A 23266-nucleotide genomic window follows, 5' to 3' on the forward strand; every position below is an offset into this window, starting at 1 on the left:
GTCCAAAGCCAAAACCTATGATTTTTTTAGGTAATTAGCCTAAAAAGTAATATGGATAAAACTAATTACTTTATTAAATTCTTTCATAATATTAATAATATAAAAAATGCCAGAGCCAAGTCTAAGTTAGATACTTTGAAGAGACCTAATATAAGATTCCTACCTAACTCTATTACAGGCAACCAACATCTCAATACGACTCACCACAAAATAAAATAGATCATTATTATTATTTTTTTTTTCAAAGGATAAATATAAAGACGAGATTCGATTCTAAGGCCTCTAATACACTATCATCAAACCAATGTTTAAGATGTAAAAATATATTGTATGATCTACCCTAAGGAAAATGTTGGAAAGGTTATCAATAATGAGACATGCAGTTAGGATAACACCTTAGCTGCGTTTGGTCCAATTGTCTTGGCTAGTCATACATTGTACCCGTACACACACTTCAATTAACACAATCTAACAAATGTTTTTTTAAAATATTATGATATCTAAAATATTGATTCGATGTGGCATCCAAAACTCACTTCTCAAAGATTGAAAGTTCAACATGATAATGACATTGTTAGAATGTCGCAAAGTCCTGGATCAATTCTCGCTTCCCATTTATAAAAAAAAAAAAAAAAACATAAACATGAAGATATTATTATTTTCTGCAGTTTAGTCATCGTCATGCTATAACATAAATTTTAATAAAGACACAAGTAAATTCTGTATTCAATCTTCAAGCAGCAAATAACAAGTATGGGATTGACCAACAGATTTCTAAGAAATAAACATGATTTTGGTACTTCACAAAACCATAAAGGCTAGAAAATATAAAAGCTGGAAGACCTATGTGGATGTCTTGGCAGCCATTTGTCTTCTGCTAACAATCTCTTCAATTTGATCCGATGTCAGAATTGCAGCACTGCTGTCAAAGTTAGCCTTATCCAACTGTTCATGGAGCTGCACCAAAACGAAATACATGAAATATACAAAAAATGACCAATATATTGAGTGGCAGCATATTAGATGCACAAACTTCCTGTAATATGTTGGTATGAAGTTGACATGTTCAATATCAACATGCGAGTAGTGAAGCAGGCAACCAGTGCAGTCCAACTGGCCTTATGAAAGTATGATTGCAGAGAATCGTCTGACTGTCCAAACATCTATCACTACATACGTATTTGCAGATGTGCACACAGGCATACTAACATGCACATGAATACTGCAGAGAGAGAGAGAGAGAGAGATCAGTATTCACATACAGCTTCAAGAAGTGCAGATTGAGCATCTGGATGATACTTCCTCATTTGTTTCAGCATGTCGAGTTGCTGAGAAGGAATCATTAGCATGCTGTCAGTATGCTAATGATATGCATACTTTAATTGATATTCATAGATGAACAGAATTGATATACGTACCTGCTCTTGCATTGTCTGCTGAGTCAGCATTTTTTCTTCAAACTCACTACACTCAAGTTCAGCCTCATCAATGGCTATCTCTTCCCTGTTGTTTTTTGGTTACACCAAATATTACTAATCAGCAAGTTATTAAAATTATTATCTGATGTCTGCTGCATAAATCAAGTTATCATGCTTGCATATCCATCATTGAGTTTCCAACAATTATTTCAATAATTACATATCCGGTTTGACGATGGACAAATATGCAAATATACTTTTCATGCTTGTTTGAGTTATAGCAAATCAGAGATACTCAAACCAATCAATGAAAAATTCAACCAGAGGAACAGGATGTTTGAAACAAATTGACCATAGGCTCGCAATGTAATCTAGCATTGTGTATGGAAAGAATTAATTTATGACAAAATGTGGAAGCTTATTTGTTGAATTACTTTTACCTATGGAGTCTATTTGTTGACAAAATGAGAATTAATTTACTTTTGATTTTTATAAGAAGGAAAGATGATGTGACATGGGTGGTTGAAACCCTACACCTTTCACTAACCACACCACTTTCCAATTATGCACAAAAATGATATGTAATATGTAAGATATATGATGCTGCCAAATTATTCATGCCTCAAGCTCGCATAAAGGTTACTGAGAAATATACTTCTTAAGCCTTATCTCAATTAAATCAGAGCCATATGCAGCATTAAACCTTTGTTTACTTAGTTTTCTAGACACCAATGTAGAAAGCCAGGAAAATAAGAGCAGAAAAAAGTTGATGATTTTCCTGCAATATGACATGATGTATCTAAAAGCCTCTGTTGTAGAAGTGATATGAGCTTTCTCTAACATGTCAGTTGCAACATTTTAGTGCTTAATTGTTGCCAATGTCAACTAAGTAAAACAAGTGAAGCAAAAAAGAAAATACCATTTCACCAAATGAATAATTGGAACCAAAGAATCTAAAATTCATGAAGAGAAATCTGGCCTTCAAATAGTAAGAGAATGTATTAATGAGAATTCATACTTTGCAACAAATCGATAAAATTGAATCATCAAATCCATGTCATTCTCATACATGGCATTCACCTTCCCTAAGCAAGTGATTCCAAATCGTGGATCTGCATCATGTTAAGCTGGTATGTCAAAACCTTGTGGTTGTGGAAGAATTAATTGTGCAAAACATGGAAGTAACAACTACGAAAAAAAACCACAAACCAGATAAACTCATTTCTTCACAACAAAAGATATAGGCTAAACTTTTACATAAATGAAAACATTACGACAAATAATTCTAGCTAAACACCAAATTCTGGGAAGACAATGTATTGCAGAGAATCCATATCAACTACTGCACCTTCTCATAACTCATTGGTTTAACTGAAGTTGGATCAGAAAATGTACAAAATTATAGGACTGATATGCATGACAGCAGACTATATGATCGAGTTAGTTATATGAAGTACTAGCTATTGGAGAAGTATATGCAATCAGTACTATTTCAAAGACTAATGTGCATATAGCCTAAAAGGACAATGAAGCATGAACAACATACATACACAAGTGCATTTGCAGAAGTGAAAAATGACAAAAAGAAGAAAAAATCATACATGTGCTATGAATTAATTTTCCATGGACCCAAAATTAGATACCTATGAAGGTTCCAGTCCATCATACTATAATAATAACTTTTCAAAGGTTGCCATACTGATATAAAAGGGCAGTATCTAACCAATTCCCATTTCAAGAAGTATTTCCTCTTGGATTGCGGTCGTCACAGCAACTGCCTCCTGAGAAAATAATCATGCTTGTTATTTCCTAGTTCTGCCTAAGTGATGAGATAAGTCGGACAGTAAAGATAAAGTCACTACATTATTCAAACTCATAAAGAGCATAATAAGAAAAAACCATACATGATCCTCTATCTTAGAGAGTGTGCACAGGCTAATAGTATGAATTGCATGTTGATGTCTAATTAAGTATAAGAAAGAAAATCTTGTGCAATATAGTTTTCCCAAAATGACACAACTTCAAACATAAAGAGGTTAATCAAACATTGTTCTAATATAGCGATTTAACTTGGCCATCATAAGGTTCACTAGATCTAAATTACTTAGCTTACAATATGAAAGTCCATAGGTCTAGCACATTCTCATGGACTGTTTCCACTGATGGACCATAAGCAGTTCATCCATCGGAAACAAAGGGAGAAAAGGGATGTCAATGCGAGGGTAAAACAACAAGATTTGGAGACAAATAAGCTATTTCTCTTCAGTAATGTGAAAAAATCTACAATTATTAATACCTTTTAAACTGCATATTTCCAGAAGTTCAATGTGCTACTTCAAAAAATGACAATTAGTAGCTTTTTTTTTTTTGCAACGGAAAAAGGAGTAGTTGTGAGCAATTAGGAATTCCATTCTCTCCACAAACGAAAATACTATGTCCTAAACATAACATATGATCTCTGATGCCCTCAAGCACATCAATAAGCTTTCACATATGATTGGGCACCAAATAGACCGAGAGCACGAAACTGCAGATGTTAATGACGTGCAGGAAAAGAGAAAGAAATTAGTCCTTGAATCAATGATGATGGGATCAACCTAAAACAAGAGAGAGAAAAATATATACATAAATTTGGAATCCACCATGACGAGTTTTAGCTTAGAATAGCAATTGGATCAGTGTTGGAAGAAATAGGTTTCTATTCTGAACAAAATGGTACAGAATTTAAAAGATGGGTCGAAAAATTAACAGGGAAGGAAGCAAATGGCTGCGACAAATTAGCACCTTCTTGTCCTTCACGGCATCTGCGATCCGACTCTTGACATCTGAAGAGCCAAATCGAACAGGAAAAAGAAATTAAACGGGCGATGGGAAGGACACGAAAGCGGTACGAGTAAGAGGGGAGACGCACCAGGTTGGGAGGTGAGGGAGTCGAAGCGGGCGAAGAGGTGGAGAAGCTGATCTCTCGAGAGCATTTCTGAGCTCTGCAGCGCCATCGCTGGAGGGCCGGAAGCGCTCGCCATGGCGACGAGCCCACAGCAGACCCGGCAGAAGAAATCGCAGGATTCTGGTCGTACAAAATTAGAGGGAGAAATGAGCCCAAGCGAGATAATATTATTTATTTTCGGTGTATTTTTCTTGTTTTCAAAAATTGTTTTAAGTGTGCTGCACTTTCCTGACCAATAAATCATATTTATTGGCATTTTAAATAGCTCAAAAATTTCCATTTGCCGCATTATATGAGATAATGTAAATATTAAATAGGATGAGATGCAAAATAATTCTTTAGATTAATTTAATATATTTAAGACTTAAAGACGTCAGGCTAACTTCGAAGATATTCCTGACAATTATAAATGTTATTTTCTAGGTCAATTTTATATCAATATAGAAAATATTATATTTTGGGAGAGTATGAGTAATAATTAAGGATTTATATTCAATAAATTATAAAAAGTGCCCACAGTAATCTCCTAAAAATATTTATTATGATTTTACTAAGATAGGTTGTGAGCCATCCAAAGCCCAACCCAAGCCATGGGCCGAGACGCTCTGTCTGAACCGGGCTCCGGTTCATGGCACATTAAAGACCGGCGTTTTCCCACCACATCCTCGAACCGAGCCGACCCGGGACGACCAATCTCTCGATGTGAACGAAGCATCGGACGAGGTCGTAGAAGCAATAGATAGGGAACAAGACGGCGGTGTCCGTCTTCGTGTGACGCCGCCGATAGTGGATCGTTGGGGGTCTCGCCATGGACGACAGCTTCGACGCCCGGGTGAAGCGGCTCTTTGGGTCTCGCCTCTTCGAGACCGTGCCGGATAGCAACTTCCCGGAGTCGTCTTGGTCGGTGGTCGGCGGGGAGGTCGAGCGGCAGCGCTGGAACAGGGAGAGCGGCGATGGCCGCGACCGAGAGGGCGATCCCTGCGCCTCCGCCTTCGAGGAAGGCGGGTGCTTCGCCAAGAAGATGAAGAGCGCCAGGAGGGACCGCGAGAGGAGGTTCGAGGACGATCTCGACGAGGTCGATGATGACGAGGAGGACGAAGAAGGTGGCGGTGGAGAATACGATCTTGAGGATGATGGAGATCGAGAGGAACGGGAGATTAGGGCTTCCGTTGGGCTCGATCCAACCCTAGACTACGAGGTACCCTCTCTTTTCACTTATCCCCCCCCTTTTTTTTTGTCCCGTTTCGTGTTTACCGCCTAACTCAGCTTGCTTCTGTTGGTAATCATTCTGGAGTTTCTATAGCTATGCTGCTGGTTTACCTTAAACTATTACCGTAGTTTAAGGTTAATTGTCATATCCATATTTTGTTTTGGCTAGGAAGATATACGATTAAGGTTATGTTAGATGTTTTGCTTCCCTCTTGCTTCGAGCATTTCTTTTCCCCACTGTTTTTTGGATTTTAGCTGGTTAGTTAATCCATTTTGACGCTCAGGTTTGAAGTGGTACCATCACGCAGAGCATTTATATATTGCCTGTTAATATTTTCTATATTCAAAACCTTTTTTACCCCATGTTAAATTTTCATGCACATTAATTCGAGTATGCGACGGACAATGATGCAATGATACTTAGAGGATATCCTTACTTGAAAATCCTTGCACCTGATGCTCCTACTATATCACCCCATGCCAAATTTTCATTGTTGAAACCAAGCTATCTTCTGCATTTGACATGTTAGCAACCATTTGTCTCAACACTCATTCATTTAAATCATTGATATCATCAAAGTCAATGGGATCAATGTTATCCTGCAAAATACAGTGATCCTTGATTGAACCAAACCAACTGGGCTCAGTCAGATTGGCTTGTCAGATCAGGCTCGATTCACCTGAGCCGACCAGTAGCAGGCCCAAGCGCATGCCTAAATAAATAAAACTCTAGCTTTGCACATGCAAGAAAGAGGATTGAAAAGATGTGGAGCTAGATTTATAACAATTAAAGCCTAAGTGACCCATTAGAACAGAAACGTTGAATTATATAAGTTTAGCTAAGTATGAAGTTGCCTTGGCAAATTTGTTCATATAGTTGACAACAAAGAAAGGTGTAATGCATGCTTGTGTAAAAATAGCACTTGCAAGAAGATATATAACAAAAGCAAAGAAGTCCAAGTAATGTTATAAAAACAGATTAAAGCAGCTACAATTGATCCAGATCTTACCAATCTTAGTTAACACCTGATGATGTATCACATATTTATAAGTTCTAACTGTCTACTTAATACATAGTACCATTTTATGTTTTGACAACCAGCTTTACTAGGGTGACTCCAGAAATTTCATCATGTGGGCCCAAAAACATATTATTTAAAAATGTTGTGTATAGAGATAAAAAAATTGATTTTTTTTCGATAATGAAGCATTGTAAACCATCATATATCTGTAACTGACAGAGAATTTTGAACTGAGCTTGACTTCATAATTTGTGATTACGTAAAAAGGAATGATCCTTTTTCATTAACCAAAAAAGTCATGACAAATGAAGATAAGATAAAGAGGGACTAAGGAGATATTGTAATTATGAAACCAATCCAACATTGCGAAGGGAGCTTATACTTAAAGATGACAAACAAGGAGCAGTCTTTAGATTTAAATGAGCTGCAGATGATGATGTGAATTTTGTGGAGGATTAAAATGCCCTAATGTTGGGTTACTTATTATGTTTTGAATACATTATTGTTGATATCTCAAAGAGCTTGATAACTGGTGATGATTCACCACAAATTTATAAGAAGGTTTGAAATAAAAAATATGTATGAATCAAGTCAGAGGAAGGGGTCATTAGTCAAACATCATGTGTGTGCCAAGCAAACATACTAGGACTGAAAAAAGCAAGATAGAGAGGATAAATACACACATTTGGTGAATTATTGCGATTGTCTAACAAGCTTATGTGCATTCACTTCAACAGATTTATTTGTGTTATTTCCCGAGTCTGGTGTACCATATAAAATGCTTTGTGCTTATTGACACTTGAGACCTGTTTAGGTGTCTTACCTGCTAGTTTGATGAGCTCTTAATGCATATAATAAAACCTTTACAGAAACAAGTGAATGTTAGCAATGCCAGCAACCTTGTCATACTTCTCATGGTGCAATGATGTGCTATAAATTTTTATTTAAGACAAGTGCTTCGTTGGAAGATTTAATTCTGGAAAGGATAGATATGCCTGTTGTCAAATCTGCCCACAGAAAATGGTTTCTTTATGTGTATATCGTCTGGTGAAATACAATGTCCTTTTTATCTTCTCAAAATGCTTCTTCAACTTATATGTGCAAGTCAACATATTTTTCAAGATTGCATGCAGATCAAGAGTTGACATTTAAGTATCAGCTCTAATGATGATTGAAGATTTGAAGTTTGAGAACATGGTCCTTTAACTAACATCTAATTTGTTGATTGTTGAGCATTGTCATTGAGACTATGAACATGAAGTACCATTGCAAAACTATTTACTCCACAAAATTCAAGTGCAATTAGAGAACTTTGTGTTCTGCATGAGAATCATCTTTGTTATAATATTTATACTTAAGTTGTCAGACTGATAATTGACAAATTCCTACTTTGATTATATTTTTATATATTTTCATATTATTTCAGGCAATTTTGGAGGTTCTGTAGAGTTTAGCTTAGAATTTTTCTTAAAAAACTGAATATATATAGTATACATTAGAATGGCTATCTTCCTAACAGGATGTGTATTCTGAGGATTATAGAATTTTATAGTAGATGCATTTTGTGGTGTGACAAGATCAGATTTTCCTCAACAATTCTTTCAAGTGTATGAGTATGTAAAACCTAAATCATATAGTTAGAATTAATTTTCCACTTCAGCTCTCTCTGTCTATGTGCTCTACTTATCTATCTAATCTCTCTTTTTTTTTCTCACTTGTTTTATTCTCTATTGGAGGTTACTACTTTCTTCAAAGTAAGATGACACTCAAAGGTGACACACATACTGTTAATTTATGAACTTAATTAAGACCTGATGTGAGAGTTTACCACTGGCTTAACCTAGACCCACTAGTTCAACATCATCACAATTGTAAGTGGCATCACAAGTAAACACAGATTAATGTTATTGGTGTTAGTATCTTTGCTCTGAAGTCTTTCATGTCTTTGACCTTATAACTTTTAGCTGACTATGCTACCTAACAAACTATTTATGATCAAACTTGGAGAAATGGATAAATATGGGCTTTATATTGATTTTGTAGTCTTCTCTGTATGAATACTGTTGTTTTGGCATAAGCACTTTTAAAGGTCCTAAGATATTATTATCCTGTTCAACATGAAACATTTTTTTGTTCTTCCTATTAAGCATGTGAACTCTCTGTAAGAAGAATAGGGGAGAGTCTATAAGAGGGTTAATCTATTGTTTCTTAATGATTAAGAATCTGCATGTGCTTAAAACATGAGAAGGCAGAGGGAAGTACAAAGAGCTATGTCTCACAAAGGAAGTAAATAAGAAAAAAGAGATTGGTTTCAAAGATGACCTGGGGCATGCATGGTTTCAGCAACAGAAACATATGATATAGTCTCCATATCCTGTTTTTTTTCCCCTGTAGCTAATTGGTTTTTTTGGGTTGCTTTTAAACTTCTAGATGAATATTACCTTTTTCTCTTTCCCTCTCGTTTGAGTCGTTTCTCAGGAAGTGCTTTAAGTGGTCATTTGGTTGTAGAGTGATGGAATAAGGATTGGACCCATAATAACTTGCCAAACAATCTTATTCTATTGGATTCCCCTTGACAAGTCAATGACAGAATAAGGATTTGTCCCTTAATAACCTGCCAAACAACTTATTTTATTGGACTCATCTAGACTAGTTAAATGCATATAATTATTGGTCTAGTAGGATAACAGACAAAAGAGTATATTCAAACATATGATAGATAGTGGCTATCGATTTATTTGTTCTGCTTGCCTTGTCAGAGACAAAAAAGGTAATACTTTCTTGTACGTTATTCTTGTTAAAATTTTGATCATTTATCATTATTTTTGACTAAAACCAAATAAGAAGACTACTGCTAATTACCTTGCACTATATTATGGAGTAATATTCTCTTATTTGTTGTTATTTAACCAAAATATACTCCAGCCGAAATATCATCTTTTAGAGTGGCTATAAACCAAAATATAACCGGTGCTTTTCTAAGAACACTCTTGGCTCTGTGAGAGTAACATACGAATGGGTGACAAGTAATGTCTAGAAGTCCTTATCCTTCAGATAGATAATGCTCATGTTAATTTATTGTTTATGCTATTTAAATTCAGTTGCATAATACATGCATATTCATCGAATGGTGGCTTTTCTTCACTTGCGCTTTACATGCTTTGCTATGTCACTGACTCAGTGACGAAGCTGTTGGATGTGGTTCTATTCGTCCATATGGACCTGTGAGATAGATCAGTAAGGTTGATCTATTTAGTCTTAATATTTCAGCACTTTCAACTTCTGAGATTGTATTTTCTTTTTGAGAAGCTTTGAGAGGCTGAAAGCCTTTTCTATCTGAGATAGTTTGATGTTCTAATATCTTATTTCTGAATGCTCTGTTAATGGCAGCATGAATTTTGAAACCAGTACTGTTCTTTGCTTAGTTGCCGGGTAGTCTCTGACTAGACAATTTTTCTTTCAGGAGGAGGAGGATGAATATGACAGGAGAGCACTAAACCATGACAACATGGGGGATCGTGTGTATATGAGAGATGTCAAGGATCATGGCCCTCACTTGAACTTCCACACTGTGGTTCCCGATTTTATTGATGCTTCATCTGAAGAGACCCATGATTTTAGTAGAGATCCACGTGCTGACCACTTTGCAGCTGGTGTAAGGCTTAAAGAAGACAAAAAGGCAGTAGAAAATGGTCATTCTTCTTTGACTCGTATTGATGAAGAACATCCAGAACAACTGCCTATCAAAATAGCTGATGCTATCAATTTGAAGCCTATTTTGAAAAGGAAAGAGAGTCAGGTTGACCCAAAACCGAAGAAACGTGTTAGGTTCAATCCTGGATGCGAAGGTGATCAGTTAAAGACTATTGAGGAACACAAAGATTCTCACATGGTTCCACAGGTTGTGGAGAGAGGTTATGGTCCTGCAGTAACAAGGGAAACCAATTCCGACTTGTCCGAAATCTCACAGGGGATTCCTGATTATTTGAGGAACCCATCCAAATATACTTGCTATACTCTTGACTGGTCGGATAAGGATGATGATGAAACTAACAAACAGGCATTTGAAGACTTCAGTAATTTGGTAAAGAGATCAAACCTCGATCAGATGTCACTTGAAATTCCAGTGGAGATTCCAAAGTCCATCACTTTTACACCTCAGAGGAAGCCACGTGATGCTATGTCAATCGATACTGGCTCCAGAGATATTCATGAAGACTCTGTCAGTGAACCTGATGTGTCGGCTTGCTCGACAGGCATAGCAGCAGGTTATTCTCCTGAAAATGATGTGCATGAAATGGAGGAAGATGGAACTTCTGTAGCAGAAGTTAGCATTCGCCCTAGAAGAGCTGGTCGCAACTACCGATCGAAGTCATCATCAGATGATTGTTCATAACTGTTATGACATGATGCAATGCTATTGGCTCACGTGTTCGAACTTTGTGAATCTGGTTAGTATTTGGTTGTCGCCTATAAATCTATAGTAGTATGATACCAGTCTTTCGGTATATGTTGAAAGATAGTTTCTGTATGCTAATCAAACTGTTATTTGGGTGCATGTTGCATTGCATGTGGGACTCCTATTTCTCATGCAAAACCCATTCTACTCGGGATTCGAGCTGTTTTGAATGTACTTTATAAGTTGTACGATTAGAAAGAATGTTCACTTTTTTTCTATAATGATGCGATTATAAATCTCCAAGGAAACACCTTTTCTCTACATGCTGCATTTTCCGAAGTAATTCTGGTGAGGGTAGCTAAAATGCATCATGCCAAGGTAAGATTCAATCAGCGAAGATGTGTTTTCTTTCAACTTTTGGTTAAAAACTGCTGTTTATTCATTAATCCAGGATGATGATCAAAATATAGGGAGAAGCATTCGAACAAATACCCATAAGGAAATCATTTCCCCAGGTACATGCAAATATTTGATGAGTAGCATGATTTGGATAAGGAAATCAGGCTCGATATAAACTAATACATTCTTTTCATGTAGATTATTTGGTTTGCAAGATTGTCGATCCTGAAATGATATGTAAATCAAATTGACGCAAATTTATCTGGAAGACCAGCCTTTTTTCCTGACCTTAGCTATCAACAGATGAACATTACAAGAACAAAACATGTTTATTTTTTGATTCAAAAGAAAATTTCGTTTAATCTACATTACTGAATTAACTCTAGTTTATATGTCGTCAGAATATATTTTTTTTTCCAAGTTGTTATGTCTTAATATCATATAGAGCAGATATATAACAAAATTCAAAATATATGCATACTTCACATTGATTAATCAAGTGTTAATTTCTTAAATAAAATATGGAGTGAGATAATTATAATTAAATTTTGAATGCCAAACTTTTCTCAGTTTTAGCCTTGGCAAAGATATGTTATCACCTATCCAATGTTTCCATTTTTTCAAAGCAACTTCCAATGAAGTAAAATAAAAGAGATCCAAAAAGAAGTGATGGAGAAGAAAAGTGATCAAGAGTCTAAGAGAGAGTATAATTCAAATCATATAATTTTCATTAATAATTTTTCATTGTGTATTTCGAATTTAATTAAATAATTTTTATTTTTTTAATTATAATCAAAATAAATTTCAAACACCGGAATCGAACCCATGATCACATGGTATTTTCTATGTAATTAATTATATTTAATATCTTAATTTTTATACTTTAAAATTTTATATTGATATTAATTTATCTATTTAGATGTTAATTTTACTAACAAAAATATAAAAACTCACATATTGTCATCGCTCTCCTCATCCACAATAATCACTCGTGACCCAGCATCATCATCATTCACATCATTTGTATCATCAACTAAAATATTAAAATTATTTTTAATATTAAACTTACGTGTTTCATTTTTATAACTATAAAGATATTAATATATTTTTTTATAATCATAAATATATTAATATATTTTTTAAAATATAATAATTAAATATTAAATATAACTAGGGGTAATATATAATTACGAATCTTTAATCGATGCACAGTTGCGTAGAGCGAAACAAATTGATGTTCACTTCTGAGCCACTCGTTGTAGCCGTCCATATCGGTGGCACGAGCGGCCAGGTCGATCAACCACGTTAAATATGCCACATCCCTGGAAGCGGTGATTCCTTGATCTGACTCCTCGCGTCTTCGTCTTACCCTCGCGCGAATCGTATCCCTACCGAAATCAGACGAGAAGAGAGGAGATTGATTCGATGCTGAGGGTCGCCGGAAGAAGACTCGCTGCTTCGCTCTCTTGGAGGCCCAGCTGCGCCTCCTCCACCTTCCTCTCCCGGACTCCGATCCCCGGTGCCGCCTCTTCCGATGACGATTCCAGATCTCACGTCGTGCCTTCCGCCGGCTCCCACTTTGAATCGGTTCTTCTCCGGTCTATCAGAGGTTTAGTATTCCTCCTTTCTATGAGATCCTTTTTCATATTTGCTTCAAAAGAGTCAAGACCCGTAGCTAATGAATCGATGGCGTTATTTCTTCGTTTTTGTTGTTGGAAGAGGGAGATATGTATGATCGACGGATTTATGTGTGTATTTTGGAAAACAGAAAAAAAAATTGGCTCCTAATTAACTTTTCGATTAAGGATTGGCTGATTTGTGTGAATAACACAATGATTAACACAGATTAATAAATGAATCCAAAAAAGCCGATTGATGTGCACATTTATTTTGGCTTATGGCGTTCCGTGAATGGACTAAGGACTTGAAAAGGGCTGCTTTTCTTCTCATGAAACTGTTCCTTTCTTGCACTTTGGTGATGTTCTGATGTCCTGATGGCAGAGTCTCTTGGTTTCTCTGTGATCAGCTCTCTTATGTGGTTTAGAAACTTTGGCCCATCATTTATTATTCTGTGTCAACCCACCTTCTGTCTTATCGTGCAGCCAATTATTGTTTGAGATCACTTCTGTAGGCTTTTGTGGAAGGGGGAAATAGCAATTCTTAGAAATAGGAAGTAGTAATTTTGTCATATATCTAAGCAAGCATTGTTTGATTGATCATAATTTAGTCTTTGGTTGAGGCAACTGTTGGAGCCGTAGGTTGGTATTTGTAGATGGGGTAAGATAGGGGGAGGGGGGGACATATTGTTGTCTGGAGATGTGATGAAAAGAGGAAACTGTAAGTTGTGAAGATTTTTCTAGAAATAAAAGGAAGATTTATGTAGTTGGTCTTTCTTCTTTTATAAAGTTTTTATGTTGAGGTTTGTGTTTTATCTTGGGGTTAGTTGTTTAGGCGATGGTAAATTTTGGGCTGTGATAGTCATTTAAGGTGGTAAAGAGAACGCTGAGATACATGGAAGAAGAAAAGGGAGCCCGATGTCATGTCAGGATTGGCCCTTATTAAGAATAGCATTGTTTATATAGTAAACACGAAGAAATGATCTTCTACATGATCATAACAATTATATTTGAACTTTTGAGGCGATGCTCTTCTCGATAAGATAGACTTGTTACTTTTATGTAAATAGCTAAATGGAGGAAGATCCCAGTGCACGAGACTTCCCTAAATGCAGGGTCTTTAGGTTGGAAAGGACTGGTGTTAAAGTAGACAACATTTTCCTTCCAATCAAAAATGTTGTTTCCATGACTTGCATATGGAAGTTTTGCCATGTTCATGCTAATGCTAAGGTCAATAGATCATGACCTCCAGTATGGGACAAGTTGACAATTGTCTTGGTGGCTTTCTTAGGACTTTTGTTCCTTTTATCACATGTTGGTTCCCTCATTTTTTGTTGTCATAAAAAATTTTAATAACATTAACTGATTCTCTATTAAGTATTAGTATATTCTTTAATTGCCACTAGACACCATTAGCTATATAGTAATCCTTAATAATCTGCTTAGATTGAGAGAATTTGAGGGTTGAGGACATACAGGGAGAAAAGAACTACAACTTTTTTAGTGACAAGTTTGGGCTAAAGGATGGAAACAAAATTGTGATTTTAAACCCATCCTACTTTCGACTTCCTTCCCCTCCGATTATGTTATTGTTCCGGACGGCATACCCAGTGGTGGTGTTGGTGGCGCACGAAGTCGGCGGCATACCAGAGGAGATCTGGGCACCGCCTCCTCTGTGAAGCTCTTCCCCTCTAGCTTTCCTCCCCTCCAGTTGTGCTATTGTTCTAGATGACATACCCAGTGGCGGCGGCGTCGGTGGCGTTCCAAAGGAGATCCGGGCGTCACCTCCGACCTCTGTGAAGCGCTATGTATCCCTTTGTTTAATCCAATGTTCCTGTGCACTTATTAAGCTTTACTTGATGATATCTTAGAGCAGCATAGCATTGCAGGTCAAGAAGAAGCTTTTAGCACTTCTTAAGCTTTATCGACCTCTGTGAAGCGTTATCCTCCCGGACGGCCTATCCGATGATGGTGTTAGTGGCACGCGCAAGGCTGGTGACTCTCCTGCTTCTAATTTACGATTCGAGAGAGTTAGGGTCTACGATTGATGGTATAGATGAGGACGAGGCGTCAAGGCAAAGATTCTATTATTGAGTTGTTGAATGATGAAGACTTCGATAAGTGTTTAAATTTTTTTATTTTGAATCACTATGTTGAATGCAGATTTGTTGAATCATGGTTTTCAACTCCTGTTTTATTTGAATCACTGTGTTGAAAGAGTGATTGTTTAATAAGATAAGAAAAGACAAATTCAAGTCAAATCAACTAATTAAAGGTCCAACAAAGGAATCAAACATTTTAAATAGGGAGCAAAATTACACATATCAGAATGTTTCGATAGACAACATATATGTTTTGATGGCATATCTAGCCTTTTACTATATTTTGAACATAAAAGCCAGGAAAATGCACCCCACGTACTTGTATTTGAAACACAACCAACAAGCTTATATTGTATGATTAAATAAGGGTAACATGTGTTACATTTTATCTTAATAATGTAAATTAATAACTTTTTTAAAATACTAGAATAAAGTACATAATTTGTCGAAGATCCTAAAAACACTGCCAAAGTATTGATAGGTAATGCAATTCAAAAAATGAATTAACTCTTTTCTTTATGTCGAATATGTCAAGGACTACTTGATCTGTAACTATCGAGAAACACACTTGATATGAGCCATTATATATAATAAAAAGGCTACTTATAGAGCATCAATAATGAAGCTCAATGTATTTTGATCAAGTTTATGCCAATGAGAAAAAAAGGCCTTCTAGAAAAGTGGTATATTTAATGATTAGATGTATAAATGATAGATATTGTGATGAGAATTTTATAATTTATAGCTATATCTTTCTTATAAAATGTATAGAATTTTTATTTAATGTCAGTTGAGTTATCTGTACTTTTGTTTCGTTGATAGTATTTTTTCTTCTTATTGTAGATGGTTTTTTTGTTGACTATGATAGTGGTTTCAATGAGAGAGAGAATGAAGGGGATGAAATAGAAAAATGGTTGACGGATGTAACAATACAAGGGGAGGTCGAGGAAACTGATTAAGAGCATATGATTCATGAGGCAAATCTTACTCGAGTTATATATACATTGGACCAGCTTAAGCAATCTGCAGCCATATTATCAAAAGATGAAGAAGAGAATTATAGTGATGGTGAAGATGCAGCAGTTGGTGTCAAAGTGGATGACAAAAACAAAAGTAAAATATAATATCCATATTTTGATGTCGAAGGTAACAAGAATAATCATGATTTTTAACATGGAATATGTTTTGCTGATGCTGAAGAGTTTCGTGTTGCGATCAAACAACCTGTTATTTTTATGGGTAAACAACTCTGATATGTAAAAAATGATAAGGATAAGATATTGTGGTATGTCAAGCTAGATGTAACTGGATGATATATGCATCGAAAATATAAGGACGGATAACTTTGCAAGTAAAAACTTTGAATGCAGAACATTTATGTGGGAGATCATTTGACAATCCTCTAGATACAGTGAAGTGGTTGGTCGATAAATACTGTGATAGGATTAGAATGAATCCCACTTGACCAGCTAAGTCTTCGAAGGCAACAATCCAACAAGAGTATATTTTGAATATTCATGTACACAAAGTGTATAGAGTGAAGAATGAAGTATTGTCAATGATCACAGGTACTGAAAGGGAGGAATATGGTTTGTTATGGAATTATTGCCAAGAGATATATAACAAAAATTCGAGGAGCACATGTGTCATCAAATATAGATCTGACAGGAAAAATGATATATTTCGTAGAATTTACATTTGATTTGCTGCACTGAAGGAAAGATTCTTATAGTGTAGGCATATTATAGGCATTGATGGATATCATTTGAGTTCTACATCGAAAGGTGTGTTATTGATTACTGTTGGAATTGACCTAAATAATCAAATGTATCCATTTGCATATGCTGAGAAGGAGAACAATGATACATTGAAATTGGTTCATCGGTTTACTGGTCAGGGATTTAAATTTCTTAGTTAGCAGTGCAGATGAGTGGACATTCATCACCGACAAATAAAAAGGTATATTGGAGGTCATTGCACATTTGCTTCCTGGCGCTGAGCACAGATTCTGTTTGAAACATTTTTACAATAATTTTAAGAAGAAGCATAAGGGATTAGCACTGGAGAAATTATTTTATAGAGCTGCGAGAGCTACAAGGTGCATGACTTTAAGCAAGCAACTTTATACACTTTGTGTATATGAACATTCAAAGCATACTCTTGTTGGATTGTTGCCTTCAAAGACTTAGTTAGCCAAGTGGGATTCATTTTAATCTTATCACAGTACTTATCGGTCAACCACTTAACTGTAGCTAGAGGATTGTCAAATGATCTCCTACATGAATGTTCTGCATTCAAAGTTTTTACTTACAAAGTTGCCTGTTGTTGTATTTTCGATGCATATATTATCTAATTACATCCAGCTTGGCTGACCACCATAATCCTATCCTTATCATTGTTTATATATATGAGTTGTTTGCCAATAGAAATGACATGTTGTTTGATCGCAACATGAAACTCTTCAGCATCAACAAAATATACTCCAAGTTGAAAATCATAGTTATTCTTGTTACCTCCAACATCAAAGTATGGATATTGTATTTTATTTTTGTTTTTGTCATCCACTTTGACACCAACTGTTGCATCTTCACTATCACTATTATCCTTTTCATCTTTTGATAATATGACGGCAGATTGCCTAAGCTAGTACAATGTATATATAACTCGAGTAAGGTTTACCTTATGAATCATAGGTTGTTGATCAGTTTCCTCAATCTCCCCTTGTACTATTGTATCTGCCAATCATTTTTCTATTTCATCCCCTTCATTCTTACTCTCAGTGAAATCACTTTCACAGTCAACAAAAAAACCATCAACGTAACAAAAGTAAAGATAACTCAGCTGATATATTAAATAAAAATTTTATACATTCTATAAGAAAGATATAGCTATAAATTGTAAAATTTTCATCACAATATCTATCATTCTATACATCTAATTATTAAGTGGACCACTTTTCTAGAGAAGGCTTAGTTTAGGCCTTTTTTATCATGTCTTGGCATAAACTTGACCAAAATGCATTTAGCTTCATTAGTGATGCTTTATCAGTAGTCTTTTTATCGCATATGGTGGCTCTTATCAAGTGTGCTCCTTGATAGTGGTAGATCAAGTAGTCCTTGACATAAAGGAAAGAGTTAATTCATTTTTTGAATTGCATTACCTATCAGCACTTTGGTAGTGTTTTTAGGATTTTTGGCAAATTTTATACTTAGTTCTAGTATTTTAAAAAAGTTCTTAATATACATTATTAAGATAGAATGCAACACATGTTACCCTTATTTGATCATACAATATAATCTTGTTGGTTGTGTTTCAAATACAAGTACGTGGGAGACATTTTCTTGTCTTTTTTGTTCAAAATATAGTAAAAGGCTGGATATGCCATCAAAACATACATATTGTATATTGAAACATTCTGATACATGTAATTTCACTACCTATTTGAAATGTTTGATTCATTTGCTAGACCTTTAATTAGTTGATTTTTGACTTGAATTTGACTCTTCTTATCTTATCAAACAATCACTTTTTTAGCACAGTGATTCAAATTAAATAGGTGTTGAAAACCGTGATTTAAACTATGATTCAACAAATCTGCATTCAACATAGTAATTCAAAATAAAAAAATTTAGACATTTACTGAAGTCTTTATCATTTGACAACTCAATAATAGGATCTTTGCCTTGACACCTCATCCTCATTTATACCATTAATTATATACCCTAACTTGAATCGTAGATCAAAAGCAGGAGAGCCCCAGCCTTGTGTGCACCACGGACACCACCGTTGGATAGGTCGCCTAGGAGGATAGCGAAGCCGGAGGAGAGGATAGCGCTTCACAGAGGTCGGTAAAGCTTAAGTGCTAAAAGCTTCTTCTTGACCTGTAATGTTATGCTGCTCTAAGATATCAAGTAAAACTTAAGAAGTGCACAAGATCATTGGATTAAACAAAGGGATACATAGCACTTCACAGAGGTCGGAGGCGGTGCCTGGAACGCCACCGGCCTCGTGTGCCACCGACATCACCGCTGGGTTTGCTGTCCGGAACAATAGCGCAGTCGGTGGGAGAAGTTTATGTGAAAACCCTTTTTATCGACGTCGTTGAAGTTTATGTGAAATTAATTTGAAACAGATGAGGATAATGAAATTATTTTTTTACCCCATTTATTCGTGCTCTTTTTTTACGTGATAGCACGTGCAATTTTTTCCATCGATAGTGTTGATGACGTAAGGAGAATTAAGGTTAAATGTTTCAGTTTCGTAAGTATAGGAATCTCAACGTTGCATTTTAAAGTGTAGGAATCAAGATGATAAACATAGTTAATACATGGGGTAATCTGTAATTAGCTCGGCTTTAGATGATACAAGCTCTTATTTATGCATATATAAGGTTTAAAGTATATGTCAAACCAGTCTGTACCAAGCAGTATTTATTATGCGAAATAGCAATTTCATTTAGCAATGGTTCACCACCGGACATTTGCTTGATATGCTTACCATCCATTGTCTACTGCTCAATGCAAACTAGTATTCATCCTGTACCCACACCCCATTAGCTCTTTTCTCCCCCCTTCCCACCCAATTTTATATCATCTTTTTGCCTAATTTCATATTAGTCTGGAGATTGATATCTAGACTCAAAATAGATAAGGCTGGTATTTTGAGGGATTGTTCGAACTTCGAACAATTATGATTTAGACGATTAAGTTGAGTGAGCACCAGTTCAGGATTGGTTGTTATAAAACTATTCTTTAAGGCACTAATCCTTTGGGTATGCCGTCCGGAACAATAGTGCAGCCGGAGGGGAGGAAAGTTGGAGGGGAAGATAGCGCTTCACAGAGGAGGCGGTGCCCGAATCTCCTCCGGAACGCCATCGGCCTCGTGCGCCACCGACGCAGTCGCTGGGTATGTCGTCCGGAACAATAACGTAGCCGGAGGGGAAGATAGCTCTTCACAGAGGAGGCGGCGCCCGGATCTCCTCTGGAATGCCATTGGCCTCGCGCACCATCGTCGTCGTCGCTCGGTATGCCGTTTGGAACAATAACACAGCTGGAGGGGAGGGGAAGATAGCGGTGCTTCACAGGGAGGCGGCACCCGGATCTCCTTTGGAATGCCATTGGCATTACACACCACTGATGCCACCGTTGGGTTTGCTATCCGAAACAATAGCACAGTCTGAGGGGAGAAGTTTATGTGAAAACCCTTTTTACCAACGCCACTGATGTTTATGTGAAATTAATAATTTATAACGGATGAGGATAGTGAAATTATTCCTTTTATTCGTGTCCTTTTTGCACATGACAACACGTGTGATTTTTTTCGTTGATAAAATTGATGACAGGAGGAGAATTGAGGTTAAATGTTTCACTTTTGTAAGTATAGGGATCCTAATGTAACTTTTTAAAGTGTAGGGATCGAGATGTTAAACATAACTAACTACAGAGAATAATCTGTAATTGGCCCGGCTTTAGATGATACAGGCTCTTATATATAGTTATATAAGGTTTAAAGTTTGTGTCAAACCAGTCTGTACCAAGCAGTATTTATTATGCGAAATAGCAATTTCATTTAGTAATGGTTCTCCACTGGGCATTTGCTTTATATGCTTACCATCCATTGTCTACTGCTGAACGCAAATTAGTATTCAGCCTGTACCCACGTCCCGTTAGCTCTTTTCTCCCCCGTTCCCACCCAATTTCATATCATCTTTTTGCCCAATTTCATATCAGTCTGGAGACTGATATCCAGACTCCAAATAGATAAGGCTGGTATACTGAGGGATTGTTCGGACAATTATGATTTAGATGATTAAGTTGAGTGAGCACCAGTTCAGGATTGGTTGTTATAAAACTATGCTTTAAGGCACTAATCTTGGTTCATCTAGGAGGACCTTTGGCCAGAGACCTTGACTATCTTTTAGTTTCTAGTCAGTACTTTCTAGCTTATGTACAAGTGAGCTGTTGGGATTTCCTATGCAGCTAAAATTTCTGAATGCAGCTATAACTAATTCGTTTGGGCTCCTCAAATCTTATTTTTAAGCCAACATCCAGCTCTTGGCATTTCATCGCTGTGCTAGGCATTTAAATTGTGATTATGTTTGCACATGGATCTAGTCATTTGATGGACCATATCTGTGTGCTTTGTTCCCCTCGTGATGGTGTATTTTATTTCAACCAATATTTCTTCAGCTCAGTATTGAAGTTTCTTTTATAACTACATTATATTGTGGCCCAGAAAATATTTGACATCGAAAAGTAGGCAATGTGCAGTATTTTAATTCTGACTAAATGTATGAGCAGCCTCTTTTTTGTTCTGTGATTTTGTTCATGAGGCTTTGAGTTGCTTAAATCCTTAAGCAAGTTATACATTGGCTTGTATACACTTGGCGTTAGCTGTCAGAGATGAATTTCTTTGCCCTCTTTTTTTCATTTACTTTCGATGCTTATCAAGGATAAAAGACACTCATCTAGGGTTTTGTAATATGTCCGATTTGATCAACGATGGCATCTGATGAGTGTGTGGGACTGAGCAACTGTGGTGCACTTGTTTGATGGTTGAGCTATGCGAAAAGCGTGTTTATTTTCTGCATCATTTCACTGGATCATGAACTACTTGCTATATTAGAAGCAGAAAGATTAATTGTAATTTGAGAATTGGCTGACAGCTGGTGAAAAAAATTACAATAACACTTCTCACATATGTTCTTGTAATGTTCGATGAGCATCATAATACTTGTATTCTTTCCTTAGTGGGTAGTAAATGTCCTCTTTTTTGAAGCTTGTAGTAAAATAGTAATATTAGTCACTGTTGCATGACACTTGAGTAATCTTTTTAGGAGCTGTAGTGTCTTCACTTTTTGCTTATAATCATAAAGAATTGCCTAGATTTATCTGATCCTTTTATCATCCAGGTCTTGCTACTCAATCACTTACTCAAAATCAAGATCTGGGGTTAGTGGATCTTCCAGCCACCGTATCAGCTGCAAAGAACCCAACCTCTAAGATTGTCTATGACGAGTACAATCATGAGCGCTTCCCACCAGGCGATCCTAGCAAACGAGCATTTGCATATTTTGTTTTGACTGGTGGGAGATTTGTTTATGCCTCTTTGCTTCGCCTCCTGATTCTTAAGTTTGTTTTGAGCATGTCTGCCAGCAAGGATGTACTTGCCCTAGCATCATTGGAGGTTGATCTCTCTAACATTGAGCCTGGGAACACAGTGACTGTTAAGTGGCGTGGCAAGCCAGTTTTTATAAGGCGACGAACTGAATCTGATATAAAGATGGCAAACAGCGTGGATGTGTCATCCCTTCGTGATCCACAGGAGGATTCGGCCAGGGTGAAGAACCCTGAGTGGCTTATCGTGGTTGGTGTTTGTACTCATCTTGGTTGCATTCCTCTACCCAATGCCGGAGACTTTGGAGGCTGGTTTTGCCCTTGCCATGGCTCTCACTACGATGTCTCTGGCAGGATCCGCAAAGGCCCAGCACCTTTTAATCTAGAGGTTCCAACATACACCTTCTTGGACGAGAACAAATTACTCGTCGGATGAAATTATCCTGGCTGAGAGTAGATGATGTGGTTCTCTAACTTCTCATCCTTCAAATAAATTTTTACTTGTTCAATGTCCTTTTAAATAAATTGGACGCCAGTTTTATTCTGGCTTTGAACTGTCAATAATTGTTTGTTGCTACTACGTAAAATCATGTTATGTTACCATATGAAATGAATTGGTATCATGAGCTAGAGTTTGGTATTGTTTAAATTACATTTATAATAATTTCATGTTTCAGGAAGTGGACCATAGAATTCTGAGTCATTGTGCTGGTAAATCTACTGTGTTCTTTGTGGATTGTTGGGCATTTGTTTGCTGCATCATAAAGAACTCCAAACTCCTCGAATGCTTAAGGTATGAAACTTACTATGCATTTGAAGAGAACTCAATAAGCACAATCAGGACATCCATCTGTTCTGGAATCCAAATGCAACATCGAGGACGAAAACCTATGAATCACTCAGCTCTCTATAATTTAGCTTTGAACGAGTCGCTTGATTTCTGTGCTAATCTTTTCTCGATCAACTCACTACTACCTTTTAAATTCACAATAACCTCATGGTATTGAAACCACAATTATAGCAACAAAAATTGATGACA

The 23266-nt window shown here is 36.4% G+C and overlaps 3 protein-coding genes across 3 annotated transcripts; 2 read left to right on the forward strand and 1 right to left on the reverse strand.

Annotated features, from left to right (window-relative positions):
• Positions 1-632: 632 nt before the first annotated feature.
• On the reverse strand, positions 633-4511 carry LOC103979358 (uncharacterized). The gene is made up of 7 exons (XM_009395476.3): positions 4330-4511; positions 4203-4243; positions 3142-3199; positions 2437-2530; positions 1419-1503; positions 1263-1328; positions 633-957 (listed from the first exon to the last, which is right to left on the reverse strand). Exons 1-7 carry the CDS (start codon positions 4439-4441, stop codon positions 844-846), a joined length of 570 nt encoding a protein of 189 aa, XP_009393751.2. The 5' UTR covers positions 4442-4511; the 3' UTR covers positions 633-843.
• Positions 4512-5047: 536 nt separating this feature from the next.
• Positions 5048-11316, forward strand: LOC135627338 (uncharacterized). The gene is made up of 2 exons (XM_065133408.1): positions 5048-5563; positions 10060-11316. The coding sequence occupies exons 1-2, from the start codon at positions 5174-5176 to the stop codon at positions 10990-10992; spliced, it is 1323 nt and encodes a 440-aa protein (XP_064989480.1). The 5' UTR covers positions 5048-5173; the 3' UTR covers positions 10993-11316.
• A 1372-nt stretch (positions 11317-12688) lies between these two features.
• On the forward strand, positions 12689-22907 carry LOC103979356 (cytochrome b-c1 complex subunit Rieske-4, mitochondrial). The gene is made up of 2 exons (XM_009395473.3): positions 12689-13003; positions 22023-22907. Exons 1-2 carry the CDS (start codon positions 12820-12822, stop codon positions 22661-22663), a joined length of 825 nt encoding a protein of 274 aa, XP_009393748.2. The 5' UTR covers positions 12689-12819; the 3' UTR covers positions 22664-22907.
• The last annotated feature ends 359 nt before the right edge of the window (positions 22908-23266 follow it).

Source organism: Musa acuminata, chromosome BXJ1-3 (assembly GCF_036884655.1).
Source record: "Musa acuminata AAA Group cultivar baxijiao chromosome BXJ1-3, Cavendish_Baxijiao_AAA, whole genome shotgun sequence".
Taxonomy (NCBI): domain Eukaryota; kingdom Viridiplantae; phylum Streptophyta; class Magnoliopsida; order Zingiberales; family Musaceae; genus Musa; species Musa acuminata.